The sequence below is a fragment of the Aptenodytes forsteri genome, unplaced genomic scaffold, assembly GCF_000699145.1.
Source record: "Aptenodytes forsteri isolate BGI_AS27 unplaced genomic scaffold, ASM69914v1 Scaffold255, whole genome shotgun sequence".
Classification (NCBI taxonomy): domain Eukaryota; kingdom Metazoa; phylum Chordata; class Aves; order Sphenisciformes; family Spheniscidae; genus Aptenodytes; species Aptenodytes forsteri.
In genome coordinates this window covers 10,964,458-10,987,910 of record NW_008794888.1, presented here as the reverse complement: position 1 = coordinate 10,987,910, position 23,453 = coordinate 10,964,458, and the positions used below count along the sequence as shown (strand labels likewise).

Below are 23,453 nucleotides of genomic sequence, written 5' to 3'. Positions count from 1 at the left end.
CAACAGAGAAGGGTTTTCTGATTTGTTTTTCAAACTGCTTTGGTTTTGACGTGTAACTTGAAGACAGACTTTGAAATTCAGACTGAACTTGTGGGATTCAGCACCCCTAAATGTTAAGTTTGTAACTGCTATTGCATTCACATTATAGCAGGGAAACAATGCCTTCTAAGCTGATCTGATACACAGTCTTACCCTGATAAAAGGGAGTACTGTTAGTTACAGATTAAATACAGAGAGCCTCCAAGAAGTGGCAGGAAAGCTACTTATTAACCCAGATCATGTCAGCCATTCCTTTTTTCCCCTCGTGTTTTCCAAGCGATCATACTTTTGACAGGCAAGTTTCCAGACTAGATCTAGTGCTGTGAGATGGAAAGCATGTATAGGGCTACAAAGCACTGGTATAATATGGCTTTAACATTGTTAATCAGCTGAAGGCGAAGTTTAAACTAAGATGCAATTCATTTTTGTAAAAGAAACAAAACAAGAAATCAAACATTATTTTGCAAATCTGGATCAATTACTTTACACTCCCGCGTGCGTTGTACTGTAGGTGTTCACTGCAGACACCACATAGATGTATAGGTATACACATGCCTTTGGTTTCCTTGGTCAGTAAACATTAACAGAACTGTTAGGAAAACCTACTTGTTATGAAAGTCATATATCTCCTGAATATTGCCAAAGATGACGTGTTCTTTATTAAGGATCCCAGCGGGTATTTCTTCCACTCCACTTGTCATTTCCCAAAGGTAAGTCTGGAAGACACCAGCAATTCTTAGCTTTGTGAATAAATGCAGTGAAAAATAATAGATCTCCCTATTTTATTGCCAAAGGCACAGGCTGACAAGGGAACTATGTACTTTGAAATTAAACAAACAAGCTAAAAAAAAAAAAATGTTCCAGTGTCACAGAAAGCTCTCCAAAGAAATTCAAAGTGCTGGTACTCAGAAGTTGACTGAGGAAAAAGCAGAAACATGCCAACAACACCTGTCTTTGCTGTCCAACTGACGGTGTCCAAAAACTGCAGGCAGAAACAGTTGAAAGATAAGCTGGATTTGCGACTTCAGTAGCATTAGATACATAAAAATCTCTTTCAAACTGCAGGAATGTGAAAGCTGACAGATTTCACTGAAATACACTCTGCTTTTTCCCCTGAATATCACAGTCCCCTTCAGGAACACCCTGCTGTAGAGCTAGGCAAGGTATTTGACAGTGCAAATCCAGCTCCTTCTCTAGCACGAGATGATCCAAAGGAATAGATTTGAATTCTTAAGAAAATGCTCCATGATTCAAAAAAGACTAGAAACCAACAAATTTCAGGTCAACGTGCAAATACATTGCTCTTTACTGAGTCTGAGGACATTGCTCTCACTCTGCAGGGGTCAGCACAGCTTTGTAAATAAAGGCACACTCAGGTATCCCTGGAGGTGCAGACATTTACAGACACACGTGGGGAGCACAGGGCATGGTTCTGCCAGTGGGAGACAAGCTCCCTCTGCTGCCCACCCAGCTGCCACCACCAGCAGGACATAGCTCTGCGGCTAGCCACCAGAGGTGTTATCCCCACACAGACTCTTGTCAAGATCAGCCTTTGCAATACAGTGAACATCACTACCGCAAAGGATACCATGTCCTTCCTGAACACTGGACACTTCCCGGGCCGTAACTCACCTCTAAACATTCATGTAAGTCCCTGACATAAGCTTTTTCCGTCTGAAGCAGCTCAGCCATAATGAATCTGAAAAAAGAAAGTATTTCAGGTGTTTTGGACATTATAGGCATTTGGACAATGAACAGAAAACAAAACATCCCTCTGTTGTCTTCATGAATCAGTGTATTTCCACTCAGCCTTCAGCTGCCTCACTTCGCACCTTTCAGCTCCATGAATGAAATACCACTTCATACTCTAGTCCCTTGTAGGGTTAGTTTCTAAATATCTTTTCTGCATAAAATTCTGTTAAGTTGTATTCCTGCAACCCTGAGGCGTGATTTACTAACTACATGCCCATCCTTAACAGTCAACTGATTCTCAGAATTTTTTTTTTCCCCAGGAGTAAGGACTTGAGATTCACCAACACCACTTGCATCCTCGCTAATAGTCACGGTACGTCACCCTGAAACTTGACCCTCAGTGGCAATACAGATGGATTTGGGAGACACCACTACTTTGAAGAGGCTTCAACAGCTTGGTATCTGACTAGAGGAAATCCAGACTGCTGGGAAGCCGAACAACCACATCTGTGGTGCCTGAGGCTGGGTATCTCAAAGTTGAAATGCCCAATGTTTTTAAAATGCGCCACAGGCAGACCAAGTGTAAACACTGTTCCCTAAAGTAGAAACTGTTTCTTATCAAGGTTATGCACTGTAGTGACAATTTCAGAGGGCTAAGGACCGTACATACAAATACTTTCCAGAATATTCTCACATGAAAATTAAGACAAAATACTGTGAAATTAGTCTGTTTCTAGATTTAAGTGCAACAAGCACTCTCCAAATATTTCCTCTAATATGAAATATTTCCAGTTCTACACCCACTGAAATTTGAACCTAAACTTCAAGTGAACTCTTGTGCCACTGAAACCCAGTTAACTCCTCTGGATGTCTTTGGAGTTTAGATGATATCTAGACATATAAAGATGCCTTTCATTTTTTCTGTTCATTTTACTTTTCACATACAGCCACAAAGAAAGCATGACAATGAGTATCTCCATGACATCAGGGTCTAATTGAAGTGCTTGACTCACTCCTTTCCCTTTCCAAAAGTAACTTCTGATTAAAACCAAAAGAAATTCAACCTGTATGTTCTGAAATTCTCTAGCCTACAAGTCACAACTTCTGCCCTACACCTGTAGACTTATCTCAATAGCTCTGCAGCTGGAAGGAGTTATAGGACTGTCAGTCAGTTCTGGTCATGCAAATATCATAGAATTACTCTTAGATAATGTGTCATGGCAGACTGTGAGCATTTGGGGACATACTCTTTCTTTCTGGCCGACTTTCTTTTTTCTTCATTGACTTCATGATTTGCATCTCGCAGCTTCACCTCCCGGTCTGAAAGACTTGCTGGAATAATATCTAGTTCTAGGTCCTTGTTATCCTAGAAAAAGTGACAGTACAGATTTTAAATTCATTGTAACCCTACTGTTGTGCAAAATGCAGCATGTTCATGAGATCAAATGGATAAGAAGGGACAAAAGTAAGATAAAGATACCAATGTCAGAAAGAAGGAAATTCAAAGAGATTTATAAGAACTAGAGTAAGAAGGGAGAAGGTGAGAAGGAGAGCGAGAAATGTTAAAAAAATGCCAACTATGCCATTTATTATAGCCTTCATTGTTACTCTTATCTAGAAATAGGTATTGACGACAAACATCTAAATTTTACCTTGCTCCTTCACATCTAAATTAGTTGCCTAGTATGGGGCTTCATACATAGTCTGGATTAGGTAGGGCACTATGCAGAGACAATCCCAACTTCCAATGGCCTTCTGCTATGGAAATACCTTTCCAGACTGTGGTTAGTAACTTCGTGTAAACCAGAGACCCTACAAGGAACAGTACATTTAAGGTATCTTGAGGGTGTAAGTGAGGGAATTTATTCCTTTTTCTTTTATACTTAATATCGAAGGATGGTTGACTGAAACGTTTTTAAGTGTTTCTGCTTCTGGCACTCCCCCTTAATACTGTGGCCAGGGAACAGCAGGAGGTTCTAATTTTTGTTTTGCTTGTGTTGCTCTATTACACCTAAAAGAGCTTAGAGATGAGGCTGGGGATCAATTTTTTGGTTAGTTAAAGGATGAGAGAGTGGAAACTTACAGTCAAAGCCTGAGTTTGATTCACGATAATGGTGTGGGAGCAGGATTTATGGCTTATGCTAAAATTAACACAGACTTTTATTCAAATAATGTGTTTCCCTCTCCTTCCCAGTAGCTGTATGGTCTCCTGGAGAATGATGCAAACATTTGTTTAGAAAGTCTTTCTGATCTTCATCTGTCTCCTCCTCATATCACTGATCCACTACAAAAAAACTTTTTCTCTTCAGAAACAGTTCTGAGCTTCGCTAGGTAGGTTGACTAGGTTTTAAGTGTTTCTAAGGGACACACGATAACCTGCAGCATTCATACCACAGCCTTCACTTCCCTCTGTGACTTTCAGCTTTGGTATAAAAACCCAGCAGGACATGGACTTACAGTACCTCTGTATTGATTCCAAGGGCTTTTTCCAGGGAGTAGCGGTATTTCCCCATCCTGAGAGAGAAGTCACGGTAGCGTTTGTCAACAGTGGTGACCCACTTCCTAATTTCAGTGGCGTGTATATGTCCTTTTTCTACAAAGCTGTCAGCCAACTGGATGAGGAGCTTCACTTTCTCCTTTGTTTGCTGCCCAAAATACGGTCCTTGGTTATGTTACATTATTATAATTTCCTTTGCTTTTAATTCACACAAGCAGTCAGAAGCAGCTCACAATTTTTTCTACATCATTAAAGGGTGCCTGTACTTCATCTTATACAGAATCAGATGCTTTAAACTTTGCCCAGTAAAACATGAAAGGAATGACATTTTTGTAAGGACACTTATGAAGCTGCAGGAGATAGAAAAAGTCACGTTTTCAAAACCACACACACACAAACACATAAGGAAAACACGTTGGAAGTTAGACATGCCTCGTTCCCATAACCAAAAACTTATTTTTTGTGAGCCTTGCAGTAGAAGACAGGATTTTAAAAATCACACCTCATAAAATACATCAAGTTACTCTGAATCTATACCTAGGTGGTTCTGCAGACCTGTGTAGGCAGGTCATTAATACACCACATATCGGTCCAGGAAGTGAGTTTGAGTCACTACTACTCTGTTTCAGAAACAAACAGAATTTAAATCCAAATTCCTAGTCTACTATAAAATCTCCTGTCAGTATTTTAGTTCCAGTTAGAGCATTACAAACTAAAAGATGCCTGAACTCCAAAACATACCCTGAAACCCCAAACCTTCCAGAGGTCTTTTCTATTCCACCTGGGCTCTGACTGCCCCTTAGATACTGTGGTTTTCCATGTTGAGGAACATTGTGCAAATCCAGCACAAAAGAGCTAGTTATAAATTTTAGCTTAGATTCCAAATCTATCCTAGGAACTGAAGGTGCCTGGACCCTATGTTTGAGCCAACTCAAGTGCAAAATGCTTATAAAAACTGAGATATCAACTGCACAGACTGCACTCCAGCTGTGACACACATGTTAATCCTCAAAAGCAAAAGGAGAATCAGTCATATCCCCCAGAGGTACTGGTAAGCTGCTTTTCAGAGATGGGGAGAACTTTCGACTCTGCCTGAAGTGAGACATGCTATCAAGTACTTGACGTTATCAGCAATCTGGCCACAAATGGATAAATGCATGTCAGACCAGAAAACATCTAGCAGATTTCAAACACAAAACTAAATTCAAGAAATTTCACCAGGAAAATAAATTAACAGCTGAATCAGAGGTCATTTTAACAAACTAATTGAGTACTTAAGCAAGACTAGGTATGGAGAAGTAAAAATCTGACTTCCTGTTATATTTAGAGGGTGTTTCGTTCCCAAAAGCTACTGGTTTTTGCTTTCCAAACACTTGGTTTGGCCAGAAATTTATTTGGATCAGGAAGGCTTTCAGTTACAGCTTAATTTGAGAATAACATTAGTCTGGGAGTGACATGCATTTACCAGATTGCACATGCCAGTGAAAATATTCTAGGTCAGCAGTTGGAAAGTGATTTACTAGTGCCCTAGGGAGCAAGACTAGATGCATCAGTGTAAGGAACAGCCAGTAATGGTCAATAAGGAACAAGGTATAAAACTCAATCCTAGACGAAGTCAAGAGTAGAAATAGTTTGGACACTTCAGGATGAATCAGGATTATTCTGATCACAATTAAATTATAAACTGGAACATGATTTCAGGCGGACTGATTATGGGTGGTTGGAGGCCAGGAGTACTGTTAAAGGAATGTTGTACGGGTCCTGTCTGATTAAATTAACTTCCATCCACTGCTAGTTAGCTCCCATTTTCACAAACATGCAAGCTAAGGAAAAAGGAAGGAGACAAGAACACCACAAAGCCTGTGAATCAAACCCATGCAAGTATGGGCAGCCTAATGAGGAATTTAAGGATTACAGAAGATCAATTTCGGGACACGGTGAAATGAAGCTACATAATACCAAAGCCATGGTCTTGCGGCAGTCCGACTTTGCAATTTAGATCCATATGAGTGACTGTTAATACCCCTGTGGATTCACTGTCTGTGAATTACCTATGGTTTGCATTAATTTGTCTGAGGCAGATCCAATCACCATTCCTCTGTAAACCCCACCAGATTTCTCAGAATTGCTCCATATAAATTGATAGATTCTTGGTAATGCAGCTTTGTATTAAAAAATGTTCACCCCAGAGATTACAATCCCATTTATTTAAACTATTTTGTTAGGATCAGCAGATTATTTGTAATGAGGTAAATGATCATCTGTGATCAACCCAGCTGGAATTAATGAAACAAATTGTTGTTGTAATGACAGAATAAAGACGGGGAATCGAAGATGACCTTGGATATGTTCAGATCAATTAGTTACTCTATACCATTCTTGTATGATTGTTTGAGGATGGAATTGGGGTATGTCTCATTAGGTTGCTGTGAAATCTGTATGCAAATGGACTTTCTCTTCCTTCTGATCAGAGCAAAAATGCTCCATAAGCAGTACAGACCAAGGGGGAGAAAACCTCCTTTTTGTGCCTATGTCTTGCTAAAAATGAAAGATCACAGCTCTCAAAAGGCATTTATCTTCTGGGCTAGGAATGTCAGGAGGAAAACACAAAATCAAGAGAATATTATTACAGAGATTTAAGGCATTGAAACAGGATCATAAACACAGACTAAGGCAGATGCCATAATTAGATTAAAGTCACTGTTTACCTTGGCAGGTACTCTGAATTCCCCATATTCCTTCAGGAGTTCCTGAGTTTCTTCTGCTGATTCCCCTGTGGAGTTGTGAGTAGAGAGGTAATATTCGCCTGTTTCTTGGATCCAGTCTAAGGCCTGTGAATGTCAAAAACAACCAAAGGAAAAACAAAGCAAACAGTCTTTTTATTTCAAGAACTAATCGTCTGACAAAAAAAATCTGCAAGGTAAAGGATATCAAACCCATTGGGACTTAATACTGTGTATACTAAAACACTTTTTAGGAACACATAAAAAGAATACAGTAATCAAAGCAGGTAGGAGGGGATACAAAAGGTGCTGTATGTTTCCTAGGAGAAAAAGAAATGTAGGGAATTCTACCTATATACAGATAAATCTGCACACAGGGAAGCAGTTTTCCTTCTGGGCTAGGAATGTCAGGAGGAAAACACAAAATCAAGAGAATATTATTACAGAGATTTAAGGCATTGAAACAGGATCATAAACACAGACTAAGGCAGATGCCATAATTAGATTAAAGTCACTGTTTACCTTGGCAGGTACTCTGAATTCCCCATATTCCTTCAGGAGTTCCTGAGTTTCTTCTGCTGATTCCCCTGTGGAGTTGTGAGTAGAGAGGTAATATTCGCCTGTTTCTTGGATCCAGTCTAAGGCCTGTGAATGTCAAAAACAACCAAAGGAAAAACAAAGCAAACAGTCTTTTTATTTCAAGAACTAATCGTCTGACAAAAAAAATCTGCAAGGTAAAGGATATCAAACCCATTGGGACTTAATACTGTGTATACTAAAACACTTTTTAGGAACACATAAAAAGAATACAGTAATCAAAGCAGGTAGGAGGGGATACAAAAGGTGCTGTATGTTTCCTAGGAGAAAAAGAAATGTAGGGAATTCTACCTATATACAGATAAATCTGCACACAGGGAAAGCAGTTTTATCATTCAGTAATAGCTCAATAAAACATTTTGCTCTTATAATTATTTTCAAACAAATGAACAAATCCAGAAATTAATCAACCTGGCAAAAATACTGAGTTTTGTAGTTGGGTTTTGGAATTTTCTTAAATTGTTTTAAAAATCTACATTTGCTATGTTTTCAAACGTTACAGTTTTTAAATACAACTTGAGATTGCAACAGGAACCCCACACAGAGGCATTACACAGATACAAGAAATATTTACACACTGCCAGGACAGAAAGACAAAGTGGGGTTTTTACACTACCTGCTTGGCACTGCGCTCAAAGACAACATATTGTTGGCACTGATCTAATCTCCGCTTCTTCAGGGTCCAGAAATGAAGGACACGGTTCTCCCTCTGCAGTAGTTCACTCAGAATGGCTGTAGGGCAAAGGAAAACATCTGCATGATTAGTGATTCTATGAGTGCATACTGAAATAAGCCATAAAAAGCTGAATTTACTCACTCTGCCTGGACCGCACTCCCAAGAGCAGAGCCCCTAAGACTGTACTTCTTAAAAACAAGCATTGATTCAAAGGAGCTGCTTTAATAAAAAATAAAAAAAAAAAAGTGCAGTTGCAGGGTTATCTGGTAAAGGAGAAGATGCTAGAACAGAGTTTGGGATTTACCCCAGTAAATACGCTGGGGTACATGATTTCTAGTCCTTTCGTTCTCTTCTGTTGCTTATTTCAGGAGTCTAGTACTGGTTGACAAAGGACAAGTTGCCCTTTTACTACCTTGTCTGTTGCTCTGGCCACAGGCTACCCAGCACTTGGCACTACAGCCTACTGTCCCATGCAGAGCTTTGGTCATGACTGAATTTAATTCAGACCTGAGCCCCCAGTTTAACATACCTGGTAAGGATTCTTATACAGCTGTGCTGCCTGGCAACCCTCTATGTGCTGCTCCCTGTGCAGTTATTGCTGGGCTACAATTTTGGTTTGAGGCCTGGTATTGGTCCTCTAAACTGTTTTCTGTGTGACGGGGATGTGACAGACACCCAGATTCAGGAAGAGACTGGCAGCAGACCTGCTACTCCTTGGAGTCTAGGACATACATGTTCTCCTTCAACACCTGAGTGCTCAGCCAGACTGTATCAATTTGATAAAAGTGTGATTTAACTCTTTAAAAAGTACCATGGGTTTAACTGAAAAGATTACATGCAGAGAGAGTGCAAGAGATTTACACTATATAACTGACATAAACTGAGCTAAGGCATGTGTAGCTGGCAGCAGCGTGGCTCATCCCAGCCATGTCTGGGTACGGAACTCAGGTAGCTACCTCGGCAGGTAAGGCATGGCAGCCCTCCTGCCCTTATCCTCAAAGCAGAGCATCCACTAGAGGGGGCTTAGGCACACGCAGCCCGGGCAGCAGCCACCCTCTTCTATATTAAAACACTGAGTCTGGCTTCTCAACCACTTACAGTGACTTAGGATAATTTACAGCACCTGTTAATAACCTCTCTCACCCTAAGCACTTTCTGAATGTACTGATATTCATTGCTTATGTATCAACGCTGGTGGCAGCAAACAGATTTGGATGTATCCCTCCCCATTTACAAATGTGATGCTGATTATGGTCAAAAAAATTGTAATACTTAAGTTAATTGCAAAATTTAGCCCAGTCCCTGCTGAGGGAACTTTGTCTGAATGACAAAATGAACTTGAAGCTTGTCGTAGGTGCTCTAGATCAGGTCTCTGCATAAACAGTTTATGCCAAATAAAACTAATTTTGTTCTGTATTAATGACTTTGCTTTGGAAGCACAATAAGTATCCTACTAAATGGTGCTTCTATTCTGAACTAACGTGTCCACTTCAAAGATTTTCTGTGGATAGACTTGCCAAGCATAAGAATTACACGTTTGGCTTAGAAAAAGACTAATATACAAGCTGATTTTTATGTAAGTGAGTAATTTCAAACAAGCTCAGTGAGGAACACTCACAAGCTTATATCAGGTGCATATTTAAGGGCTTGCTGAGTCAGGATTTAATTAATTTTCCCGTGATTTTCAACTGTAGGGAACAAAAGTCCACAACAACAACAAGCATTTGACACAGTAGCTGGGGAAAGTTGAACGAAGTCATGTTAACATTGAAGAACTGGTATTGAAAGAAAGGAAGGAAAATAATCTCTTCAGTAGCACCATTTTCATCTGTGCATAACCAAAGTTCCCATCTCTCCCACACATACAATGACTGCACTGCTTTTAACCTGTATCTTTCTGCAGCTTGTAAGAAAGCCAATAATAATACCAAAAAATGGTTTATTTCTGTAGAATCACTTTGCTCATTCTTATCAGTACCTTGCAGCGTTGCTAGGCACAGATTAATGACTGTTTTATTAAGCAGAGGAGTGGAAACATTTCAAACATCTCAGATGTATCATCTGACTGTAAACGGTGCTCTTTTGACCAAAGGAAAGTAACTACAGGCAGATACTTTTGCTGGTGACTTGTTTGATGTGGTAGGACATCAAACAGGATTCCAGGGACAAAAAAATAGCAGACCTATCCTAGGGACAAACAAGTTTGGGGTTCATTTTTTTCTAGTGCTCAGCAGCAATAGGATGCATCTAGACCTTGTATTTGATATGTGCTTATTTGTTTATGCATTTTTAGATATTAAGGCAAAATAGTGTCTAATCATCTCAGCTGACAACCTACATGATGGGGGATGGCACAGTGTCACTCCCATGGACTCTCCTGACAAGAGAAGCCAGGCAGAGCCCATGTTTCAAATCCCTTTCCTTTCCCCTCCTCCCCCCACTTGCAACAGCAGAGTTCTGTATAAGAACTCATGCCTAGCAGAGGAGGCATTGCTTTCTGAGAGGCCTCACTACCGTTGCTAAAGGTGTCAGGCATACGTATCATTTTAGTGACAGCAAATGGCAAAACTTAAGGTGCCTTCTCAGCATGTTCACAAACTTTAGGATGACCACACAGTAGAGGGGGAAGCAAACAAAACCTTCAACGCTGTCATTGCACCAGCGCACCAACCTTTCACTTGCTGCTCAGGCCCCCTTGTATGGCTTGCTACTCCGGGCATGCTGACATTGTTCCGGTGGATGTACTTGAGAAATACCTCAGCGTTCCTTCGTGCCAGCGTACAGGCCTAAGAAAAACAGCCCCCACCAAAAAGAATCAGTAAAGATGAGCAAAAAAAGCAAAAGGCACCCAAGGGAGTTCTCTGCTTATTTGCCAGGGAGAAGTTCTCTTTTGTATGGGAACATAAAAGCTTCAGCTAAGAGTCAATAAACTCAGCTAATAAACTAACAGCCTCATAAATGTATTGAAACACAAGTCATTTTAAATATAGCAGCTGATTTTATTTATTAAGGCAAATTAATGACAATAATAAAACAACTGGTTGTAAAGAGCCAGTACATCACACATTTTCAATCTAATCAGAGCTAACCCATCTCTCAAGAAAAGTACTCATTGTTTCAAAAAATGTACAATCTAGAGGCATAATTTCTTAAGCCTTGCCTGCAAGCATAGTTTCATATTGTATATCAGTTTTAGTGGAAGATGGGAGGCTGGCTGTCAATTGACTTGTCAGCCTACCAGTTCCACAGTTCTTACAAAGCAGCACCTGGAAGGCAGGAGGAAATCTCTGTCTCCCTCCTGGTGCTGCCCCGCAGAGACACAATTGCTTCAGTTGTTAGTAGTTCTTCAGTTATTGGCTTGGAGGACAGAATTTGAAATGCTGGATGGTTTGTATAAGCCAACACCAAAATGCCGTATAATACCTGTCATTTATAATGCTCATCATATGCAATTTTGAGAATTTGAACTTTGAACCAGCACAACTACTAACATCCTCCAAGTGCAATGCAAATAGCACCTAACTAGTCCTGATGACATCTCTCTGAGATATACATTGATGATAATGCTTATTACCCCTATTATAAGAGTGCGAAACTGGCCTAGGGCTTATACAGCCAGCCAGTAGCTGAACTGGAATTACACCTCAGAGTCTCCTCTCAAACTCACCAACACTGCTCTAAATTGACTACTTAATGGAGAGTTTTCCTGATTTATTAGAGAACTAAATAAAAAGAGACCTTGAGAAAAGCCTCCTTCTGTTCCAGATGTTTGCTGATCAGAGGGATGACGTGGTCTATCTCAGCTGCCGGCCCAAGTTTATCTCGACCTCCACACCAGTCTTCATCCCGTCTGTATTCTTGCTCCAAGCTCTCTAATACGCTGCACACCTGAAACACGCCCATAGCACAACAATTCAGTTCTCTACAATCATAATCAGGAGGAACATATTCAGTAAAAGTCGATGACCAATAACATTTCAAATCTAAATGTTTTGGACTACGGGCCATGGCATGGAGGGTAAGTGGGTATGAAACAGGCCCTGGACAGAATGATCTAGCAGTTGTTCTTACCCATAGGGATCTCTACTGTTTGGGATGTAATTCCTCTGGTTTAAGGGTGATGAATCCTTCTTCTCTTCCAATGGATAATCGGGGGGAAGGTCAAAAGGTTGAATCAAGGCAGGGGTCAGTGTTGGCCCCAGTGGATCATTCAGGAAACAATCCCTATTCCGGAAGGGTGCTTTAGATGTGTTTAAATCCCACTGAAGTCAAGGGATTTAGCACATACTTGAAGAAAAACACATGCTTAAATACTTTCCTGAAACAAAGTCTGAAGCTGGAACCAATTCTCTTCAGCTGCATGTTAGTTGCTCCCTATACAGCTTTTGTAAAGACTGATGGAAACCAATAGACATTAAATCAGTGTCGCAACCTAGGTGGATGCAGGTGTTCCACTGTACAGGTCTTACACAAGTATCTTCTATCTTGGTAGAATAATGGGAATGAGGTAAATAAACCAACGCAGTCTGGAAACTGTGTGTGCAATGGCCTCAGACAAGGCTGAGCCTTTTGCGTTGCAGATCCTGAAAATGACTCTTAGTGGCCTGTGCAGACACCGAAAAAACTGCAAAAGTTTTCAGGACCATTTGGAACTTTCCTCTTCTCTTCCAGAGGGCTCTTCCTACACACTCCATTGCTGAGATTACTCAAGATCCAGTCAATTATTGCTGGGGGTCCAGCTAACCATGTTCACCCTTTTCTTGCTCACTCCTGCAACTTTTATATGAACAGTTATAATTCAGAGGACCCTACATGGCCAAGAGCATAGTCTGGAAGAGACTCCAGCATCACCCACTAATCCTCCCCACTATCACAGGCCATTTTCATATAACGCCATTCATGAACACATCAAACTCAGTTTTAGAACTGGTGAACTGAGGTGAACTGATCAACTTACTCTGCCGCTAGGCTGTTCAAGGACCTTATGCATTTGACAATCTAAAATCATCTTCTTGCTTGGATGCAAACCAGCATTCACCCTCAAACATTTATCGGAGAGCAAGTGACCCATGTGTTATTCAGGCACAGAAAAGCATTTCCATTTTACTTCTTAGTTCTTGAAAACTTTGGTACTCTATTGGACTTTGGTGACATAAAAAAATGAAAGTAGATGGACTACCTGGGGTCCACATCTTTTCAGAAAGGATGGTCCCTGCACATGCAAATATCATCTCTCTGTTAAGACAATGAGAGAAATTAATACAAAGTGGGCTGTCAATGAAGTCAGAGAGAAACTGGGCTATTTGAAAGCCAGGGGTCCACCAGTTATATCAAGAACATAGTATGCTTAGAGAAGACGGGCATGAAAAAGTTTGGCTGGTTGTGAGAGTCTCTCCACCCTTTTAGCTGCTTTTTCTAGATACTCTGAGAATTCAGGACCTAGTAAATTACTCAATCCACTGTCGTCTAGTCAGGGAGCAGGCCGTTAAGGTCCGTAGATCAGTCGTGCAGCCCAAAAGAAGATGACAGACTACATGCAGCAGTGAGTTTATGAGCATTCAAAGACTGAATGATCTTTGCCCTAAACATTTGCTGAATAGACACAGCTAATGAATGAACTGGTGGGCACTGCGGTATGCTTGTCTATGACTTGGAAACAGGAAGAGAGACTGAATTGATAAATTACTGGCTATGCATATTTTGGCCAGCACGTTTGACTGTCTGAAGCACTAATGAATCCCTTAATGGTTTTCATTTCTCACAATCCTCCACCAGCAGTCATTCATTTCAATCCTGAATGCATCAGGGACTGTAAATCTGTTTGAAACTTCACAGTGAAAGACATTCATTAAAAGGAATGAATTCATCTTAAACAATCTTAAAAATGCATTAAACAAATGACACCAAAAAGTGGCCCAAGGATCACCTACAGCCTCGATGTTAAGGAAAAAATCATCTCTTTCCATAATGATATATTTAGTTGTGCTAAAAAACTTCCCATGTCTGGTTCTCTAATTGAGGAACTAACTGTGTGATAACAACAATAGAAAATTTAATGGAAATCACTGCTGCCTTTTGTATAAAACCACAGGTTCCTGCAATGTCCATGCTAATACGAACTGCCTGGCTGCAGTAAATTACATCAGGCAAGGCTGTTCGAGTATCCACACTATGACACTAATTCTCACTGACTACAGTGTAAATGGCACCTGTTCGTGCCATTATTTGTGCCAATAATCCCACCGTACCAGCAGCCAACGGGAATGTGTTTTGCAATTTATGGACATCTGGAATGAAGTAAAGTTGTGTCAACATATAATGGTTACTGTTGTAATTATCTGTGTTGCAGATGGATTTAAGAGAAATCCCTTCATATCTTGGCATCTTTTTCAGCATGGTGGTGTTTAACTACTAGTGAAAACACTGGCTAGTACTGCTCACAAAGTAACAAGTAATTAGTTGCAAGCAGTTCTGAAGGAAAAGCAGATCAATATTCCTCAGAATTAACTCTGATATCATGAGAACTTGAAACTAAAATGGCGGGATTTCAGAAATTCTTCCCGTTGGAAAAGGGGACAATTAAAAAAACCAAAACTTCAAGAATGACATTGCTTCACTGAAAACTTTAATGTTATTGCAAACTGCTGCCTTTTCTAGTTTGGTTGGTTTGGGTTTTTTTTGTTACAATACTTGTCAGAGAAACAATTTTGACTAGTTCAAACTTTGGTTTCCATGTGTGGCTTAGCATTGCTATGCCAATGGAGCAAATGTCCTTTCAGTTAATTTTGCCAATGCTGTGAGATCCCTTGCTGGCAGAAGACCCTCTGCACTCAGGGTCGGAGTAGAAAACCCACACCTACTACTCTGCTACACCATGGAGTGCACCCACATTGGTGTTTACCAGCTGGGAGTCACCTGAGGGCTCAACACTGGCCCTATTCAGGTGGCACAAAGGTTTATATGCACCTAATGGGTGGATGGAGGCATGCATCCATACATACAAACATATGTAAAAAGACAAAGGGCAGCTTTTAAGGGCAAGCAGGGCTGACTGAAGCCACATTCTTCCTACTTGTGGGATTACTCAAGGAAAAGGGAGAAGAACAAGCACTGCTCCTTAGTGGTATTAGCAGAGCAGGTACTTGGAACAGTTCAACACTCTGGAAGAGTGGACAGACTGCACCGCTGATCTTGGTGAGAGGCAAGACCTTTGCACTATACACTGGGAGCTAAACCCCGGGCTGTAGCAATATGCTATGATACAGATATATTACTGTTCAGCTCACCTGCTCAGAGGTTTTATAGAAGGCTACCGAGGCATTGACAAGTTTGAGCCTGTCTTCCATCTTCAGCATCAGCTGCTGCCAGTGCAGGGCCACCTTTTCAGCACACTCTCTGATAGCATCGGCATCGTAATGCCCAGCCTGTAGCAACACTTCGGCTTTCTGCTGGACCTGCAGGGCACTCTGGTGTGTCTTCTGTAAGGAAGTGGCATGAAAGAGGGACTGTGTATGAGGGGAGGAAAGAGGTTGTATAGATGTGCCAGATGTATGGTAGAAAGGTGAAGCAAGGTGTGAGCATGGAGATGTGAGAGAGTGAAACATTTTCAGAGTTATCTTCAGTTAACAGTTACTTTATGCAAAGCATTTTAGTTTCAATTATTCACACACATTTGCAACATGTTATTAAAGCTTGGGACAAGCAAGCACTGGCTAAGATGGGTTAGCTCCACCGATCAGCTACTGCCCCTTGGGCAACAACCCGGGGTGGGGTTCCCAGTGGATCCATTTTGACAACCCCAATGCAGGCAGCTGCTGTGCTGAGCTCCCACCCAGCCTGTAGTCAGTGCTGACCGCATCCCACACAATCTGCAGATACAAAAGCAAACACCAAAGAGTTGGCAAACTATAGGCCTAATCACCCAAATTTGACTCTTGCCAGGCAGTTTGCTGGCATCAGCAGCTTTACTCATGTGTGTAATTTTCCCGTCTGCAGGATAAAAAAACATCAACCCCAGAAGACAGAAAGATGCCTTACTAAATGACATGAACTATATCACAAATATAAGCCCCTACAAGACGCATTTCTGAAAGTCCGTTCACTCATATTGGAGCTACACTATGCTACCTTTAAGGGCAGAGCTGGGGGGAGTCAAGCCATTTTCTCCATTGTTCCCCAATTTACTCAGTAGCCACATTACCTGCCCCATTCCCTAGCCTACACCAGCTCCTCTCAGAGTAACCAAGTGGTGGTTACACCTTCCTCTGTGGGTTGCTGAGAGGAAAATAGCCACCGGCCCTTCACAGCCTCCTGAGTAACTGTGTTCAGGCACGGTTTAGTCCAATATTTGATTTTAATCTTCTGAACAGAAGCCCTAAAATCTCCCAAAGACTCCTCTGTTCTGCATCCCATTTGTAACTGCTGCTGACAAATTCTCATGTGATACTTTTATGATCTAATCCTTGAACCTGGAAAGAAGCTTGAAATCATCTGGTAATACACTGATGAATAATGCAATGTAGAGAAAGCTATTAGCAAAAAAAAGGATTAATATTTGGCAGAAACATTTAGGAAGACGTTCAAGAACAACTGGTTAAATTTAATATCCAGCTGCTTTACTGATGTTAGAGTTGTAATACTTGTTTTAAATAGACTTTAAAGGATTTCAACTGAAAATCAATTCCACATCTAGAATGCCTTTAGAGAACAGTCTGCCCTGTGTGCTTTGCTGATCTCTTCCCCATATTGAGCTTTGAACACTTTAAATATTTAATCTAGTGTTTTTTTCCCTTTGAAAACTTATTTTCCCCTAACTGCGGCGTAACCCTCTTCTCCCTCTGTGATTTGCATTTACCACCAAATACAAGCACTTCCCCAATGGCAGCAAGCTGCGATAACACAGGCAGTGGGTGTCTTGTTCCCCACTGCTGTCTGGTGACAGCTGCCAAGATGTGGTCAGCACAGCTTGGTACCAGCCAGCTCATACAGAATTGATAGAAAACTTCTTCCTTTTCCCTTAGGAGCTGCAACAGCTGCTCCTTCCTTAGTGTGAGTGGAGCTGGATCAAAATAGGTCATTAGCTGAGATTTAAACTCTATACTTACTAGCAACACTATAATGTATATTGACTTATTTAAAGTTTACCAGAAGACATAAAGACACTTCCCCCCCCCTAAATCAGGCATCTCTTCAAATCTCCATTATGGAAGTACTATTTTCATAGTTTAAAGTTTGGTTTAGTTTTGGTTATTTTCAAATATATATAAACCACAGAAAGGGATTTTCCAACTTGTTATTTGCTTTGTAAAAAGGTAACAATTAACATAATCTAGGAAGCATATACACCTTGTTAAGCAGGAACAGGAGAAAGCAATGGCCCCTCTTTCTTGCAAGCAGAGCGAGCACACCCTGTGAGTGTAGGGCTCGTTCATAATGACAAACATATATAAAGTACTGAGCTGAACTATGAGTCTTGTAGTGCCCTACTCAGGGGGGTCCATAGCCCTCCACTACCTCCTCATCCAAAGGAAAGCAGCTCAGAGGAGGTACTATTTCCTCCTGCCATGTCCTGGCCCCATGAGCGAGGCAAATGAGTTGGCTCACAATTAGTTTTCAAGGGCCAGGTCAAAGATGTGCTACTCCAGGGCAAGCAGGGGCAAAAGCTCAGTTTTGCAGGCAATTCTTAAAAATCGCCCCTCTTGCCTCTTCTTCAGAGTAAAGTTATTTGAGAATGTGGGTTTGAATGAACTGTCTCTTCTGCTGTCAACAAAAGGAGACTTGAATGAAACAAAGATTTCATGTGAGAGCATTACACAGTAACAAAGATATTCATAAATGAATGCTGTGAAACGATCTGCAAATCGTGGACGTAGGAAGAAACTGACTTCACAAACCTCTCCCATTTTCAGATCACTTTGTGAATTTTAATCATCTTATTTTTTTACCAAAGAAATTATCAGGAGATGCGCGAGTGTCATTTTCATGAATGGAAAGGCTGATATCTGACAGCCGAAGAATTAGCTGCAGATGATAAATAATTTATTTCACTATTAACCTCTGGCTGCATTACGAGTTTAATGATAAGTTGGTTTTCTAAAGTTCTTATTCCTTCCCTTCCTTCAAGCAAGCAATGATTGATGCGCAAGAGAGAACCTTTTGTATGATGTTCACCTGGGAAGGAGAAACAAAGTTAACTTATTCGTGTTACCTCTATGGCCAGCTGAAACTGCTCGTGCTCTCGCTGGAGCTGCTCAGCTTCAGAGAGGGAGCTTGCATTGACAAGGCTTGCATTCAGCATTGATTCACCATTCCGGATCCAGCCAAGCACCTGTAAAGAAAGGATGTGCTTATGGAAAGGTTGCTTCAGTACAAAGGTTTATGTAGTCACTGATCAGAAAATGCTTCAGCCTGGCTAACAAAAAGGTACTTTGCCCAGCGTGGTCTCAGGCTGAATCAGTGAGCAGAAAGAAATCCTAGGACAAAGACTTAATGACATAAATTTCTAGAGAGCAAAGATCTTATTGAAGAAGTTATTGCTTGAAGACTTAAACTCCCAAAGTATTTACGTGGATATTCGGATAGCAAAGAGCTTTCATTTCCAAAGTTTGATCACAAAAATGTATGTTCCCTTATGCAAATACCCCAGGGCAAAACCACAAAGCCTAATGAGGGAGATCTGAAATTAAACATAAAGATCTCTCTCTTTTTCAAATTTCCAACTGGAATCATGGACCTCGCAACTCCTTTCTACTCCACTTGCCTGTGTTTCTTTCACACAGAAGTCAGAGCTTAGGGGTGAAGAGGGAGAAGACACACTTGGTTTCATCTGACACAGAGTTAAGATGCAGTTGGAGTTTCCACCTGCATGCAGAGCTAGGAAGAAAACCCAGGTCTTGCATTTTATATTTAGTCAAGAGGCTTTACTTCAGGGATATGCAGATTATTTGTAGACATGCAACCCATGCCGTAATGACTGCAGAATCAAATCCTAAATATACATAATTAATCTAGCAATCTTGTACTTATTCATTGAAGCAACAACATTTTGTGCTATTTTAAGACATATGTTTGCAAAATTAGCACCCAGAACACACGTGCAAGTTCTTTGCTGTGTTGTCTCAAAGTCTATTTTCTACCTGTGTGGGTGTCAAATTATTCCAATAAAGCCAGAAAGTTGCTGAATTCAATTCAGAGATGCACAGGAAATCCTGACTGCCCATTCACTGCCCTAAATTTAGCTTGTGATTTACAAAGCTCTAAAATTGACTTTGCTGCAATATTCTACATAGTAATTTCCCTTTTGTGCCATCATTTTCATCAAGTGATCCATTAAATTGTCTGAAAGAAATAGGGATTTTCTGTTGTTTTGGTTTTTATCCCTACATCATGTATCACCCTAGTTATAGCCATTCAGTTCCCTGTAGGGTAGGAAAATGAGTATTCCCTAGGAGAAAGAAAGGGGAGCCATCTACACATGTAGCTGACCCTAATCTGTAGAAAATTACATTCTGCTCAGTACAACAGTGTGGAAGATTTCATTTGTCAGCTTTCTTTCTTTCATCAGCAGGTGTTATTGTTCCTGTGGGAAATGCAACAAAGATTTAAAGGAAAAGAAATCGGGTTATCATATGGCAATCTTTTTGGCTGGCATTTTCTATAATCCATCAGACAAGAAGGCTACATTGTACATGGTACCAAAAGCTGAAGTTAACCAAAGGACCACTGCATCTGGGAAAGACTTGAAATGAGGACATCATAAAGCAAGACATGCTTTCACATTTTATATACCGTGATATATCCTGGCTTGGGCCATTTAGAGTGTAGAAAATACTGAGTACGTATGCTAAAAATTCAGCAGGGAGTTTTTTGTGTTGTGGGTTTGTTTTTTTTTTTGTAAACAATACAATCAGGGCATGACAGGGTCCTCTTGGGAACAGCTTTCATTTAAGCTGAAATTTTCAAAACCTGCTACAGAGGTTTTGATGCAGATTTCATACAAATATCTGAGTCTCTAAATAGTAACAAAATCACTGGAAACCTCAGTCTTAAAACAAAGCAACTTGATTAGTGAAAAGCTAATGGGCAACAACGTTGAATAAGAAGGAAGAGGAGCCATACAACTGAAAACAGCCACATTTCCTCTAGTGTTAATGATACATGTACATTCCTCTGTACAACTGTCTTGTTGACTCAAAAATATTCAGGGTGAAGCAGTTCAGATCAGGCTCTGATGGACTACATCTTGTCAGCAATGCTTACAGCACGCTTCTTGACCAAGGTTGCTGCCACCCCTGGGTTCTGCCCCTCCTGCCTTCCCCCAGACTGTGCGTTCAAGCACTCACTGTGGGGCTCCTGCACTCCCCCTTCCAGGCCTAGTGAGCATCCAAGCACTAGCAAATTTTGCTTGAAAGAACTTAAATAATGACCCCAGTTTCATACCCAAAGCTTCTTAAGTCTAAGTGCAAAACCCAGTCACTTGCAGAGCCTTTCACTGTGTCACTGGTTTGGAAGTAGACTGTGAAATGGTTGGAAGAGAGCATGTACACATTTGTACCTGGTTCACAAGACCTGCTCACAAATTGACTCCTACTTATATGGTGCTTAACACCTTTTCATTAAAATATGTATAGAAGCTGCTAATACAGCACCAAGACACTTCTCTGATCATTTCCTGTATTAATATATTCACCATTATCTGGCAATGTGCAGACAGGCCAACAGCAAAAGATGGCTTTAAACAGACATTTCCTACAGATTACAGATCTTATCAACTTTGTAGAAGCAGTGATTAAAAAATTCTGGAGTTAAATAAATCTCCAAAGACTCTCTTAAAAAGCCTCACCATTTTTTTTTGTAATGGAGAAGCAGAAACACATTGACAGCGTCTTAGATAAAAGCCACTTGCTGCTGAAGAACAATTTCACTGCAAGGCATGGGTTGTCTAACACGGCAATCACCACAGTTCTGAAACAACTCCCACCTTTGACTCTAATTTGCTTAAAACAGGCTACTTCTGCATATGGCTCCTCTGAAATTAAGTAATAGTACCAAGTTCTTCTAAAATTCATACCCTGAAACTCTGCCATCTTCACTGAGCACAGAATCAGACCTTACAGGGAAAATAAAAAGTGAGGCACCTCTTGTGCAGCCTTCCTTAAGAAATGAGAGCTCTGCGTTACATAGTGTTTCTGTCTGCTGGTTTAGTTTAGTCAGAATGCCTTCCTTGATGTTTCTAAAGACAACTTAAGGCCTTGCTAATGATACACGTCAAGTTACGTCGGAAAAGATTTTTAAGTTTAAAAGGCAAAATAATGTAAGTGAATCTTCTACGTCTCTGGACCCTTTGCAGCTTCTTTGAGAGGCTCTTACTACCACAGACACAGCCACCAGCAAGGATACCTTCTGTTAATTTCAGCCATGCTCAAAACTGCGTCAGGTTTCCAGGAGCTCTGTGACATTAGATTGGGAAAAAAAGAAATATATTCAGTGTCTCTCAAATGACTGCTTCCCATCATCCTTTGGACATATTCACCTGGAAGCAAATCTAATGCCAAACAGCAAAAGTGGATGGATAACAGGCACATGAAAAGGAATAAATACACTTCAGAACAACCTGGAAAATAAGCGTAGTGGGACACTGTGAGGATATCTGGGAGTAAATTAGGTCAAGTTCAACACTTATCAAAAAAAGAAATAAAACATACAAAGATAAAATAAGGGGATAGGGAAGCCAAACAGCTGCAAGCACAGCATTAGAGAGTTTGTTTTTTAAACTGATCTCCACAACTCTATCCTGCTATTACTTTTATGTAAACAATACAATCTCTGTAGTTTCTGTCAGAAATGAGTGGGATCCAAATGAGGGGAAATCAGTCTTGGGCAGGATCTTTCTTAATAACAAAGAGTATCTGAATCACTGATCTATACTATTTCCACTCTAAAGCAGTTCACAGAACATCTCATTTGGAATTGTTCTGCTTTAATGGCCCCAAACTTCGATTCATCGTCCTCGCATTCAAACCCTTGGTGCATATGATATAAAGCAGAAATCCCTGGTAAATGAGACTTAAATAGATAGAGACAGTTAAAAGACTTTGTATTTCCATGAGCCATTATATCAAAATGCAAACACATGTACACGTAGCAGCCTTGACTAATTTTACTATGTCAGCAGAACTTAATCACAGCTACAGCAGGTATCTTGCGGCAACCACATCTCAACTGATTCACAAGAGTGAGAGCAATTTGGTAATGAGATCATCCATCGTCTCAGATGCACTAAAATGAAAGTGAAGGAAATCTGGACCAGACTGGAGATGAACTACAAGCCAAAATCAATATATTTCCCAATTTCACTAAATAGTTGGGAATATCATTCATCTACAGGAAACCAAATAGATAGGACGCAGATATATTTTAACTTGCCTCTTTCTAAGGGAAACTGTAGCTGTGGTAATTTATAGGTTAATAAGCAAAGGAGTCCTTAGTATTCAGCTGAACAAATAAAGTGATTCTTCACTATTGGTTTGCTGAAAGGTCACACAGTAATGAAGGCTCCGATGGTCCCAAGCTCCGTTAAGGAAATACTAATTCAAGGCAGCTGTTCTCCTCTCACAGTAAGTGTTAGATAGTTCAGTCCTAAAACCATTTCCTTTGGTTAGATTTTGGTTTGTAAAACAGCTAAGGCCCAGCAGATACTTGATAATGAGGCAAGTAACATCAGGTACCTGCAGAGTGCTGCACTGCCACTGTACGGCTCCAGGAGCACGCATAGGGCTGACCAACTGGCACTTCATCCTGGTCAAGTGCGCTAGTGCCACTTGGTCAGATAGCAATAACCTGCGTTTTTAGCATATCATCTGCAACACATATTACTCCTCTCTGTTTTCTATGATAAGTTAAAACAGCTATACTTCATCATAAATGATGAAGTAGATGATGAACGGCACCGGCCCTGCTGGCAACAGATGGAGTCCAGCTGTCTCACAGGGGGAAAAGGATCATTGCTCATGAATAGGCGGGGCTCATCGAGAGGGCTTTAAACTAGGTTCAAAGGGGGGAGGGGATAAAACCAGGCTCACTAGAGATGAGCCTAGGGGTGGCATGCCAATGCTGGGGGCGAAGCCCAGCTCAAGTGCATCTACACCAATGCACGCAGCATGGGCGGCAAACAGGAGGAGCTGGAAGCCATTGTGCAGCGGGATAGATATGACTTAGTCGCCATCACAGA

The 23,453-nt window shown here is 40.8% G+C and overlaps 1 protein-coding gene across 1 annotated transcript in view; it reads right to left on the bottom strand.

The window, feature by feature from the left end:
* The window catches only part of KALRN (kalirin, RhoGEF kinase), a 338,232-nt gene that overhangs the window by 128,917 nt on the left and 185,862 nt on the right, over nucleotides 1-23,453 (bottom strand). The window contains exons 15-25 of the mRNA XM_019470941.1: nucleotides 18,432-18,551; nucleotides 15,511-15,702; nucleotides 11,963-12,112; nucleotides 10,896-11,010; nucleotides 8,165-8,280; nucleotides 7,474-7,596; nucleotides 4,194-4,376; nucleotides 3,502-3,510; nucleotides 2,979-3,097; nucleotides 1,672-1,738; nucleotides 646-755 (exon numbers count right to left, since the gene is read on the bottom strand). Coding sequence (XP_019326486.1) covers nucleotides 646-755; nucleotides 1,672-1,738; nucleotides 2,979-3,097; nucleotides 3,502-3,510; nucleotides 4,194-4,376; nucleotides 7,474-7,596; nucleotides 8,165-8,280; nucleotides 10,896-11,010; nucleotides 11,963-12,112; nucleotides 15,511-15,702; nucleotides 18,432-18,551 — 1,304 coding nt within the window. The remainder of the gene's footprint in view (nucleotides 1-645; nucleotides 756-1,671; nucleotides 1,739-2,978; nucleotides 3,098-3,501; nucleotides 3,511-4,193; nucleotides 4,377-7,473; nucleotides 7,597-8,164; nucleotides 8,281-10,895; nucleotides 11,011-11,962; nucleotides 12,113-15,510; nucleotides 15,703-18,431; nucleotides 18,552-23,453) is intronic.